The sequence below is a fragment of the Camelina sativa genome, chromosome 1, assembly GCF_030686135.1.
Source record: "Camelina sativa cultivar CO46 ecotype springtype chromosome 1, ASM3068613v1".
NCBI lineage: Eukaryota > Viridiplantae > Streptophyta > Magnoliopsida > Brassicales > Brassicaceae > Camelina > Camelina sativa.
In genome coordinates, this window is record NC_141880.1 from 10,341,330 (window position 1) to 10,354,624 (window position 13,295).

At 38.8% G+C, this 13,295-nt stretch overlaps 1 protein-coding gene across 1 annotated transcript; it reads right to left on the reverse strand.

The window, feature by feature from the left end:
• Positions 1 to 10,133: 10,133 nt before the first annotated feature.
• Positions 10,134 to 12,369, reverse strand: LOC147949737 (uncharacterized). The gene is made up of 4 exons (XM_087510296.1): positions 11,907 to 12,369; positions 11,246 to 11,667; positions 10,598 to 11,164; positions 10,134 to 10,514 (listed from the first exon to the last, which is right to left on the reverse strand). The coding sequence occupies exons 1-4, from the start codon at positions 12,367 to 12,369 to the stop codon at positions 10,134 to 10,136; spliced, it is 1,833 nt and encodes a 610-aa protein (XP_087366422.1).
• Between the last annotated feature and the right edge of the window lie 926 nt (positions 12,370 to 13,295).

Genomic DNA, 13,295 nt, shown 5'->3' on the forward strand with positions numbered 1-13,295 from the left:
TATGAGATTGATGAACAACGTGTTTTAGGAGTTTCTGGACGTGTCTATCATCATTTTCATCGATGAAATCTTAGTTTATTCTAAGAGTCCTGAGGAGCATGCAGTACATTTGAGGGCAGTTCTGGAGAAGCTGCGGGAGCAGAAATTGTTTGCTAAGTTGAGCAAGTGTAGTTTCTGACAGCGTGAGATGGGTTTTATGGGTCATATTGTTTCTGTAGAGGGGGTTTATGTAGATCCAGAGAAGATTCAGGCCATCAGGGATTGGCCTAGACCGCAAAATACCACAGAGATCAGGAGTTTCCTTGGGTTGGCAGGTTATTACAAGATATTTGTGTAGAGATTTGCAAGCAAGGCACGTCCGATGACTTAGTTGACAGGGAAGGATGTTCCTTTTGTCTGGTCAGAGAAGTGCGAGGAGGGCTTTGCAAGCTTAAAGAAGATGTTGACTACTACGCCAGTATTGGCATTGCCAGAGCAGGGAAACCCCTATGTGGTATATACAGAAGCATCCAGAGTTATTTTGGGGTGTGTGTTGATGCAGCATGGGAAGGTGATTGCCTACGCTTCGCGACAGTTACGGAATCATGAGGATAATTATCCTACTCAAGACTTGGAGATGGCTGCTGTAGTTTTTGCCCTGAAGATTTGGAGATCTTATCTTTATGGTGCAAAGGAATAGGTGTTTATAGATTATAAGAGCCTGAAGTATATATTCACTTAGCCCTTAGCTGAACCTGAGGCAGAGGCGGTGGATGGAGCTGGTGACAGATTATAATTTAGAGATAGCTTATCACCCTCGTAAGGCTAACTTGGTTGCAGATGCTCTAAGCCGGAAGCAGGGCGTCTTCAGCTCAGGAACAGGATACAGAGTCTCTGGTAGGAGAGATCAGTGCGTTGAGTTTGTGTACGGTTTCTCATGAGCCGTTGGGTTTGGTGGTAGTTGATAGAGGAGATCTTCTGTGCAGGGTGCGGTTGGCTCAGGAGAAGGATGTGGGGCTGGTGAATGCCTCTAAGGATGTTGATTCAGAGTATCAGGTCTCAGCGGATGGTATTATTTTGGTGCACGGGCGGATTTGTGTGCCCACAGATGAGGAGTTGAGGCAAGAGATCTTGAGGGAGGCTCATGCAAACATGTTCTCTATTCATCCACGAGTGACTAAGATGTACCGTGATCTCAAGAGGTACTATCACTGGGTCGGGATGAAGAAGGATGTAGCTAGTTGGGTCGCGAGGTGTGATATGTGCCAGCTAGTGACGGCTGACCATCAGGTCCCAGGTGTGTTACTGAAGAGTCTTCTCATTCCAGAGTGGAAGTGGGATATGATAACTATGAATTTCGTGGTAGGATTGTTAGTGCCTCAAACATTTGACATTATTTGGGTCATTATGTACCTGTTGACTAAGTCGGCACATTTTCTGGCCATTAAGAAGACTGATGTATAAATAGGAAAACCAAAAAAATGAATGAATTTTTCTTCTTTGATCTATAATAGTATGCTATAGCTTAGATCTATCATTTATGTATGAAAACCAATTGAAACGGGAGTGAATCGGTGCCAAAAAAAGTTTTAAAAGTGATCGGCGGCCGGAAATTAGGGTTGCATGAATGCTTAAGCCGTGTGAAGAAGATGATTACAAAAATACCATTTTGCCCCTCATTAACAATTGATTAAAAACGCAAAACGTCATCTGTGGGCATCGAACTAGGATTCATTGGACTTGAGTAAGTATGTAAACCACTGGACTAAGTTATAATATTGGAAATACATCACATTTTAAATATATTATAGATATATACATATAAAAACCCTAAAACTAGTCACTGATTAATCCCCGATTTAAATCCGATTTTCCGATTAATCGCTAGGCCCTCCCTCACCGCCCGACTAACGCCTAACAATTTCGAAAACAGGGGTCTTGGCTAAGAAATATATGAAAGGATAGTCAGGTTGCATGGGGTACCAGTGAGTATTGTGTCTTATAGGGATTCAAAGTTCACTTCGGTGTTCTAGAGGGCGTTTTAGGCAGAGATGGGCACTAAGGTGCATATGAGTACAGCTTATCATCCCCAGACAGTTGGGTAGTCAGAGAGAACAATCCAGATGCTGGAGGATTTGCTGAGGATTTGTGTGTTGGAATGGGGTGGCCAATGGGCAGAACACCTAAGCTTGGTAGAGTTTGCTTACAACAACAGTTACTAGGCGAGTATTAGGATGGCTCCTTATGAGGCTTTGTATGGGAGGTCATGCCGCACACCGTTATGCTGGAATCAGGTGGGGGAGAGGAGCATGTTCGGGGCGATTTTTGTTCAGGAGACCTTAGAGAAGATTCGGGTTCTCAAGCTGAACATGAAGGAAGCTCAGGATCGACAGAGGAGTTATGCCGATAGGAGAAGTTGAGATCTTGAGTTTTATGTGGGAGATAGAGTGCACCTCAAAATGGCCATGTTGCGGGATCCGAACAGATCATTGACAGAGACTAAGTTGATTTTGAGATATATGGGTCCGTTCAGAGTGATTATGCGTGCGTTTCCACAAGGTTTTTCATGTGTCGATGATGCGGAAGATTCTCCGCGAGGATGATCGGTTGTTAGCTAAGATCCCTGAGGATCTTCAGCCTAACATGACTTTTGGAGGCAAGACCAGTGAGGGTTCTCGAGAGGAGGATCAAGGAACTTTTGAAGAAGAAGATTCCTTTGATGAGAGTCCTTTGGGATTGTGATGGTGTTGAGTAGCAGATTTGGGAGGCGAGAATGGAAGGCAAGGTTTAAGAAGTGGTTCGAGATGCAGGCCTTGTCCCAGTTGTAGTCTGTGGCTGTAGCAGGATGGAGTATTCCAGCCCATTTCTCTTGTTTACTTGGTCGCTTAGGGGTGTTTGATTGTGCGACAAAGTAATAAGATGAGACTATTAAGCCAATGTTGAGGCGGTCCCTACGACTAAGTAACAAGATGAGGTGGTGTTCAGGGTACAAATTTCCGCGAGGTTGTGGTTAAAGAGGGAAAGTTTCCTGAATTAGGAGTTCCTAACAGAGGAAAGTTTCCATGAGTGGAAAGTCTAAAACTGAAAAGTTTTATGTGAGTTAGAATTTGCCCATTTTTAGTGGTTGTGTGCCCGTGTGTGGCGGTCTTTTGAGACATTGTGTGGCCTTTGTGGCGGGCTGTTTAGCCAATTATGTGGCCTTTGTGGCAGGTTATTTAGCCAATTGTGTGGCCTTTCTGGCGGGCTATTTAGCCAATGTTGCCTTTTTAGGCGGTTCTCCGGGACAAGTGGTATTTGTGACGGTCCTTCGGGACAAGTGGTCTTCGTAACAGTATTTCGGAACGAGTGGTCTTCGTGATGGTCCTTCGGAACGAGTGGTCTTCGTGATGGTCCTTCGGGACAAGTGGTCTTCGTGATGGTCCGTCAGGACGAGTGGTCTTTGTGACGGTCCTTCGGGACGAGTGATCTTCGTGACGGTCCTTCGGGATGAGTGGTCTTTGTGACGGTCTTGTTTATGAAATTGTTTGGCCTTGGTGGCAGTGCTGTTTAGGACATTTGTTTGGCCTTTATGGCGGTCCTATTTAGGACATTTGTTTGGCATTTGTGGCGGTCTTTTTTAGGACATATGTTGGCATTTGTGGCGGCCCTTGTGGCATTGTGATGATCCTTGTCTGGTCATGAGGTATTCCAGAGAGGGGATATGTGGTTGGTAGGGCATTATGTCGTTCTACGCAAGCCACGGGAAGGAAACCTGTCTAGGGATAGGACTCAGACGTGTTCATAATTGTTTGCTCTAGGGACAGTTAGTCCCGGACAAATTTTGGAGGACTTTAATTCTTCTGGTACCACCATATTCTGAGACTTTGTGGTTTGAGAGTATGGTTGGTATATCGACTTTGGATGACGATTCGGGGGCGCGTGGTAGAGTAGAAACCCGAGAGACGATTATTGGACCTCCTTATACATTATGGCATGCGGGCTTAGGCCCGATGAGGAGCCAATATCATGGCATGCAGGTTTCGGCCTGATGAGGTTTCAATAAAAACACAATGTTAAGACCTATGAGTCAAGGAAAGTCCAAAAGTCAAGAGCAAATAATGCCTGAAACGTGAGTCTATCGTCTAGAGGTGACTTTTCGTAGATCGGTCAGAGGAGTGTGGGTCGTGGAGACGGTTGCACAGGAGTCCTTGGCTGATGGTTGTTCGAAATTCGAAGACGAATCTATGTTGGTGGGGGAGAATTGTAACATCTGCGAACCAAAATGTAAGTTTGGGGATGGGTGTCGATCGACACCAATGGTGGTGTCGGTCGACACCAATATTTTCTGGTTCAACCAGATTGACTTATTTGTCGATTTGTATCGGTTTGGTTTAGGGAAAACCATTGAACCGAGATATTTAAGTAGAAATCGACAAAAAAGGGTTTTGGGGAAGTTTTGTTTGTCGCCGTTTAATTGTTTTGAGAGAAAAAGAGAGAAAATAAGTGTTCTTGAGGTTTTGCGAGAGATTGTGAGATTTCTTGGCTGTTGTTGGGAGATCTGAGGCTAGGAGGGTGTTAGAAGCTTGCTAGGAGGGTTGGATTCATTGCCGTTGGTCAGAATCTTTTTGCAAAGAGGTGAGTGCATGACCATGGCTGATGTAAGCCTGAGATTTCCTTTCGTCTTGCTTGTTTGGTGTTGTTTGTGTGTTTTTCTTGCTGGGTATGGTTGCTATAGGTTCCTACGGATTCATATGGCTTTGGAAATGAGTTTTGGACAGATTGGAGGTGATAGGAAGCGAGATGCGACTCTCGGATTTGAGCGGATTGCACTTTCAGAGTCAGTGTTGTTGAAACAATTTTAATATATCATTACTAAACTTTAAATATAATATTTATTAAAATTAAAATTAAAGCATATAATGTTCCAAAAATAAATTTATTTTTTACTTGAAAAAACTGTATTCTAAAAATTATTTGAATGAGAGAGAAATTATTTTTTTTATTTTTTTATTTGCATTTGTATTATATAGATAAAATTATATCTAATTATTATTTTATTAAAAATCTACAAATATATATACTGGCATTTTTTTAAAAACTGTTGTACAAATAGTGTTATTGTTTGGACAAAAAGGTACAAGATTATTACTCAAAAGATAAAAACCCACACTTATTCTTTTTGTTTTTGCAAAAACTTCAAATCATAAAAAAATTACTGATTGATGTTATGGATGCGGTTTTCACAAAAATGCATTGAATTCCGCTTTTAAGTGTTCTCCAATGACAGCCTTAATATTTGTGTTTGTGTTTTGTCGTGAAACAATGAGATAAGGTTTTGACATGTTTGTGTATCTATTTGCTAATTTAAGACTTTGTGGCCTCTTTCATTTAATATTTTTATGCTTTACAGATAAGAATTTCAATTTAAAATCAACAAAAACACTGGGTTCCCTTCTTAAAAGTATTCGCAATCACAATTATGATTACTAATAATAATACAGTTATGTCGAACGTACATGAATCCAGCTTAAAATCCAGTTCCTCCATTTTCTAAGTTATGTATTTTAATTTACATATTAATAAATATTAGTATTTTTGTTGTCCACCAATAAATTTAAAATTAATTTATGGAGTTTTTTCTAGTGAAACTGCTTTAGCTAGATTTTGTTTCTTACACCTTTTCCTTAACAATTGTTGTCTGATAATGGTAAAGAATCACTAAAGATCGTATAAAATGTTTGCCCTTACGTCCTCTTTTAGAAATTTCTATACGCTAGTCGGACGATTGGAGTGGGTCTAGCGCCTAGCGAGAAAATCAGAGACTAAACGAAATTAATCGGAAACTAGTTTTCGGGGTATTTTATTAAATTAATAATAAAATAAAAATATATAGTACTAAATATATATATATATATATAATTATGTTTATGCTGAAAAAAAAGTATCAAAAACAATATAAAATGATAGTATTGTTATTAAAATTACGGTAAACACATAAAAACGTAATTTAAAAAAAAAAATGTGATTTTCATTAAAAGTTTGTACATTAATTATTGTAAAACATCAAAAACTTTGAATTATTGAATATCTAAATAACAAAAATATATAGATTTGATTTATATTTGGCTCCAAAAATAATTGGTATACACGAATTTAAGCGGAAAGTAATAGAATTAGCAGATTATAATCAAATTAGACAAAAATAATTGGATAATCGATGTTAGATGAGAATTAATCATTAAGCAAGATTGAGAGGATAGATCTAGCAATTTTACCGGGTGGTAGAGGAATTTTTAAAACAGGGCTCATACGTAATAATTATACGTTAATAGTCCAGAGGCCCATGCAATGCTCAATTCAAATCCAGATTATGAAATGGGCTTTTCTTTGTAGTGGAATATCAAATTCAAAACTGTATTTCTTTTTGTCAATCTTAAGATTCTTAACTATTGAGTTATCCTCATTTTAAATACTTTATAAAATTTTCCTAGGAGAGTAGTGTGTAGAAAATACTATTAAGGATAACAGTATCCCCATATCGAAAGTTGGCCAAGTATCATGACTAGCATATAAGATGCATTCTATTCACTTATTACGAATTAATTTTGGGTTGGAACCCAAACTCAAATTTAACAAATATGACATATCTTTTGTTTCGAAATTTTCCGTTCACACTTAGTCTCTTCATTGTTTCATTTTGGTCTCACCCCTTAAAATGAGACAAAAATATGCCAATATTCAGAATAATTACGTCCCAAATTTTCGCTTGCCCACTTTACTTAATCTTGTATGAGCTGTGGAGGCAGGAAAATACAATGGTATGATTGTTCCAAAAGATAAATATGAGACCAAGCTTTGTTTGTTTAAGTATATTTGGCAAGTACATAAGTCAAAAGATACAAGACTTGCTTTTCAATTGTTAGTGTTTTACTTACAGAAAAAAAAAAAAAAAAAAAAAAAACAGAAAGAGGGCAACGCCAGAACCCCAAGGTCAACCAAAACAGTCAATAATTGTTTGAGCAATGCATAAAAATGAAAAAAATGGAAAAATATATGAAAAAATAAAAACTGTATACAAATTAGATATTAAGAGAAATGGACATACAATTAAGTATATGCAATAAGATGAAAGAAATGAATTTGTCGTCTCATACTTGTCCCAAGTCCGATTATTATGGCTCAAGAGAAAAACCAAATAACAAGAGCAAAAATTCATTCTGAAAATCCAAACAACGTCGTTTGTTTTGTTTTTTGTTTCTAACGTTTGTTATGAGTTGTACACTTTCTCCTTGTAATATTCGGTGTTGACATCCTACAAAATGCTTAGATTCGAATATGAATTATATATGGAGTATATAATTAGAAAATATATAGATTTCAACAATATATAGCTAGTGCTAGTCTCTTGAGTGCTAAAAGTTAGATTGACTAATTACCCCCAAACGTAACACTAAACATGGGATCACATATTTGCCGATTTGTACATCATAGGACGATATGTCATCATTAGAACCTGTTTACCAAGTTAACGATTTAAAAAGCAAAAATGATTTTAAGTGATTGTATATTTCAGTTGGTTTTACCAAATTGATCTAAGCCGTGAATTGACTCTCACTACATACAGTTTCTAAGCTATATAGGTAAGCCCTGTTCTTTTATTTATCGCTGCAATAGCGACTGCGACTGAAAATTAAAAAGGGAAGTTGAACGGACGACACATTTTTTTTTTTAAATAGTCGCTGAGTTTTTTGGAACTGATAACGTGAAAGTTTTTTCTAATCGCTGGTTTTTTTACGACTCCACAATCGCTGTATCAATCTTCTAGTTTTTCCAATCCCACTTCCATTTTTTCCGGCGTTACTTTTATATTTTTATTACAGTTTTAAATTGTCGTTTTGCTTTCATACCTTTTACGTTCACCATCTTTTTATATTGCCGATGTCGCTATTTCAACGATTAGTAAAAAAACAGGCCCGCAGTCTTGATTTTGACATTAAAAGAGCAATTGATCATTCAAAAATAAACTATTACATAGACATAGATGTGATTGAAGGATCACATGGATAAAAAAAACTTCTTGAATTTAAAGTTATATATAATCCTGATTTAAATGAATTTTTTATGTATAATAGATGCATGAAAGATAACAACAAGAATGGGGAGATTCTATGGTACAAACACAAAGGCTAAATGATGACTTTGGTAAAATGGCTTTTCTTATGGCCATTTGTAGTAAGCAAGAGGATCTTTACATTTAAATTCATATAAAACTAATAGTTGCTATCGTAATTAATATCTGAATATTCCGTTAATAAACAACCTGACATGCACAAACAGTTCATGGAACAGCTTTCCCAATCTCTTTTAACACCTGATTTAGTATACTGTATACTCAAAAAAATATTTAAAGACTGACAAAAAATACATAGAGATATCAATCAAAATGTTACGTATGGCCTATATATTAAGAAAAGAATCATGAAAGATGCATAGTTTTATGTTTTTGATATCACGTGATGTGTCATGTGGCACGTGACAGTGAAGTAGCAGTTTGAATGAAGAATGGTCGACATTATGATTATCGCATGGAGCCCTTTTTGGCAGAGGAATTGCTTTTGGTTCTATCCGTATCAATACTCCGAGACTTATATATATTATATAGTTTACTTTATATAAGTTGTTAGTATATGTAATACTCAGTAGACTGATATTTTCTAGCTAAGTTCTTCACATCATTTAATCTGGCCGGTGAAAAATATTTAAGTATCACCTATAGTCTATAACTGATCAATCTCTATACAACAAGTCTACAACAGTCATCTGCTTGTTAATTTGATCTACGTACGTAAAGTGGAACTTGCATAATTACATTAGGGAAAATGTTCAAAATGACCTTTAAACGGACAAAAAAAAAATGAAATATATTGTTTACATCAACTAGCCGAGTCACCTAGTATTTGAGTATGTCTAGAAAGAGAATGAAAGAAATACCATCATCTAAGAAAGATGTGAGATCGATGTTACCGAGAAGAGATCTAGACTGGACGTCCGAAGGTTGAACCTTGTTTGGGTCCAGATACATAAATGGTCTGAACCTGAAATTTATTCTTCATTGTCTTTAATTCTTTATCGTGCAAAATGAAAGGTTTTCTAAAGAAATTATATGATCCAAATATGTATTATGCATGAAGTAATGGCTAAAGGGTCGGATATGTCAACAGTTTTGATTTGGTTGAATAACGTTCGGGCGTTACATCTATTCGAAACATTGATTGCTCACTGAATCATTTTAATTTTAACTTAGCTATGTCTTAATTAATAATATGCGCACTTATATGAATAGTTAGAATATGAGTTCGACGATAGTCTTTTTGGTATCTAAGTAAGTACATATATAAAATAAAGGGTTACAAAATCGCTGCCTAGAACTTATATACATATACACATTCCTTTCTAGTTATGAAAAAACTCGGCTATTTTGTATTCTTAAGCTTCATTTGATGGCTTTTGATCAAAAAAAAAAAAAAAAGCTACATTTGATGGCTAATTGTCCATGCATCGTCACATAATCATTAGAATTAGCTAAAATTATCCGCAACGTTAGTGGTGAATTAAAATGAATAAGCAAGTAAAATATCATTTTTCCATCATACAAAAGATCATTTTTGTGGTTCCGTAGATTTCCTTTCTATATATCTTACTCACGTCCACGTACAAATGAAATGGACCCCCTGCTGCGAACGTTTGGAGCATTCGCTTTATGGCGTCACGGGTAAGACATTTTTTTCTGGCTATGAGAAATAAATTAGTTAAAACTAATTTTTTACAGAATATAGCTCTATATATATACACGCTCTTATTCACAGTTCAGAATCGGTGCGTAATAACTGTAATCACAATTCATCATGTATACTAGTTATTATTATATAAGAGGTGACATTAACTTTTCAACAACTCTTTTACACCACGTACGTTAAAATAGTTTCGTTCCAAGTTTTTTTTTTTTGGTAAAAGGTTAAATTCATACCAAATTTTCTGATTTTCTCTGTACATATTAATACAACTTATTAAAGGGAAAGAACCTAGAAAGGGAAATTGTTACAACTAAAATAAGAGCCAAGTAGCGAAGAAGGGAGTGAGAGAAGCCGATCCCTTAAGGACCGATCCAGGTTGGCTTAAACTGAAGTTGTTGTTGTTGATGTGTTGGTGAAGATCCTTGCGTTCCGCTCCCGCCAAATGAAATAACAAGCTGCCTGCAAAATCAGTTTGACGAGAGATGCTTCCTGGGTTTGAGTATTTGATCTTGCCTGGAGGATCCAGGGTGAAATAGACGAGAGATCCTGAGGAGGAGATGGCCAAAATCTAGAAGCAAAAGCATCCCAAACAGAGGAAGAGAAGGTGCATTCGAAGAAGAGATGGGAGTGCGATTCAACGCCAGAGGAGCAGAGAGCACAGCCTGTAGGAACCGTGAGGCCCCAACTTCGCATTATGTCCTTTGTAGGAAGTCTCCTTATCATGGCAAGCCAAGTGATGAATGAGTAGCGTGGCACTGCTTCCTTAAACCAGACAACTTTGAACCAAGGCATCATGGGAGAGTGAGATCGGAGTTGGTCCCAGATTTTCTTTGATGAGAAAAAACCTGCATAAGCGCCAGAAGACCAGCGCCAGAGAAAAATATCCTCTCCATGTGAATCCGATGGGGGGAGATGGTGGTGAGCAGCTCCATAAATGATTGATGCTGTTCCGAGTGAGCTGCAGGCATCCGCCATTCCCCATCCCTCACCGCATCTGAGATATGAGCATGTTTCCTGATTCTCAGTTGTCTTGGTCCATTAGCTTCAAGAAAATCAATCAATGGAGATAGAGGACACCAGTTGTCATACCAAAAGGAGATTGTTCGACCATTATCAATTTCGCAGTAAAGAAGATCCTTGAGGAGGGGTTTCAGCTTAATCATAACACGAACTGATCGGGAGAGCCTCGGAGAGTCTTCCATAGCCCAAAAAGACTTTCTATGGAAAACATTCCTTCGTAGCCAAGCAACCCACAGGGAACCAACATTGGCAAACAGGTTCCAAACTAACTTCAGCTGGAAAACCATCTGAAAATCCTCCAACCTCCTAATGCCGAGGCCACCTTCTTCCTTAGGCCTACACACGTCTTTCCAAGCCACTCTCGCCCCAACTGTTGATCCAACTTTGTTTTTCTAGAGAAAGGCGGCGCAGAGTGAGTCCACCTTTTCGTAGAACCTCTTCGGAAGGTTGAAGACAGAACTCCAGAAATTAACCATGCCATAGATGACAGAGGAGATGAGTCTGATTTTTTCTGCAAAAAAAATTTCAGACTTAGCTGGATTCATGTCAAGTCCACTGTACGATTTGAATTGGCTCATAACCGCAGCAACACCCGTGAGAGAGCATCTTGAACCATTTGTGAAGACAAGGAGATCATCTGCAAATAGAAGATGAGTTACCTGAGGGGAAGAGCACAGAGGATGCAGTTGTATCTTCTCAGTTGCAGCAGCCGATTCTAGAAGTTTGGAGAGGACCTCCATCACCATTATGAAAAGGTAGGGAGAGATGGAGTCTCCTTGTCTTATACCTTTCTTCCCCAGAAAGAAACCAGCCAATTCACCATTGATCGAGACAGAGAAACGAGGAGAGGAGATACATTCCTTGATCCAGGAGGGAACCCCTGAGCTTCTAACACCTTTAGTACAAAATCCCAACAAACAGTGTCGAAAGCCTTTCTAATATCGACTTTGATCATACAGCTCTGTGGACAAGAGGCTTTTTGATGGTCTCTTATCAAATCCGAGGCTAGCAAGACATTGTCTCCAAGGCTTCTCCCCTTCAAAAAAGCAGCTTGGTTCGGACTGATATATTCTAGGAGAATCGGCTATAATCTGTTGGCAACAATCTTGGATATGAGCTTGTAGATCAGATTACAGCAGCTTATTGGCCAAAAATCCCCCAACTTGCTTGCTTGAGGCACCTTGGGTATGAGGGGTAAGACTGTAGTATTGAAGTCCTTTAGTAGACGCCCATTCCTGAAAAACTCTTGAACTGCTTCCACTACCTCCTGTCCAACAGCATCCCAGGAAGCTCTGAAAAATTCCACAGAAAACCCATCGGGGCCTGGACTTTTGTTCAGAGACATTGCTAGAAGAACTGCTTTTATTTCCTCATGAGTGACAGGACTTAGAAGCAGCTGACTCTGCGCATCGGAGTAACGAAAAGGAAGTATCTCTCGCAACATATCGACTGAGGCGGCAGAGGTAGGCATGTCTGTTTGGCCCAAGATACCTTCAAAATAAGTTGCTGCGAAAGAATTAATCTCATTTGCATTCAAAATCCGTCTATCATCTTGATCGCATAACAGGTGAATGTGATTCCTGGCTGCCCTTTCCATCACAGACTTGTGAAAAAAAAGACGTATTCTTATCCCCCATGTACAACCAAAGAACCCTCGACTTTTTTCTGTAGAATTTGTCCTTAACCTTAATCAGGGTCTGCCAGAGAACCTTGCTTGATGCTCTTCACTAGTAGTCTGCACATCCGGCGAGGAGAGAAGGAGTCGCTGCAGTGTAGCTATCTTAGCTGCTTGTGACTTAACTCGATGACTTATACCACTGAAATGCTGCTTGTTGAGTTTCCGTAGGACAGGCTTCAGTTTTCTAAGAGCTCGTACCAACTTGAATTGGGATGTTCCTTGAATAGACGTAGGTGACCAAGCCTTTGAGATAGTCTAGTGATAATCCTGGTGATCAATCACATGCTGAAAAAAATTGAAGGGCTTGCGAATTTGCCGCCTCATCGCTGGTACTTGGAAGTAACAAGGCGCATGGTCTGATTGCTTAGGCTCCATGAAATCAGCAAAAGACTCAGGATGATGAAAAGCTCATGCCTGATTGATGAGAGCATGATCTATTTTCTTGGAAATAGGGTTGTGATCCTGATTGTTCCACCAAGAGAAAGGAAGGCCCTGGGATTGAGCTTCGAACAACTCGGCATCTTGCAGTGCCATCATGAAGTCATCCACCAGTAGTATCCACATATTGAGAGAGATGATGAGAGTGATGAGAAAACCGAAGGATTTGGTTAAAATCGCCTACCACCGCCCAAGGGAAACGGCTTACTGGAGTGGTATCATGAAGGTGGATCAGATCCTCTCACAGTGGCAGACGGTCCTCCGGGAGATTATGGCCATAGACAAAAGAGACAATAATATTTAAACTCAAAGATGTGATATATATATCGCATGTGACCAGTTGAGCAGAGGACTGGTACACTAATACAGAGACTGAGGGGTCCCAGCACACAACTATCTTCGCAGTG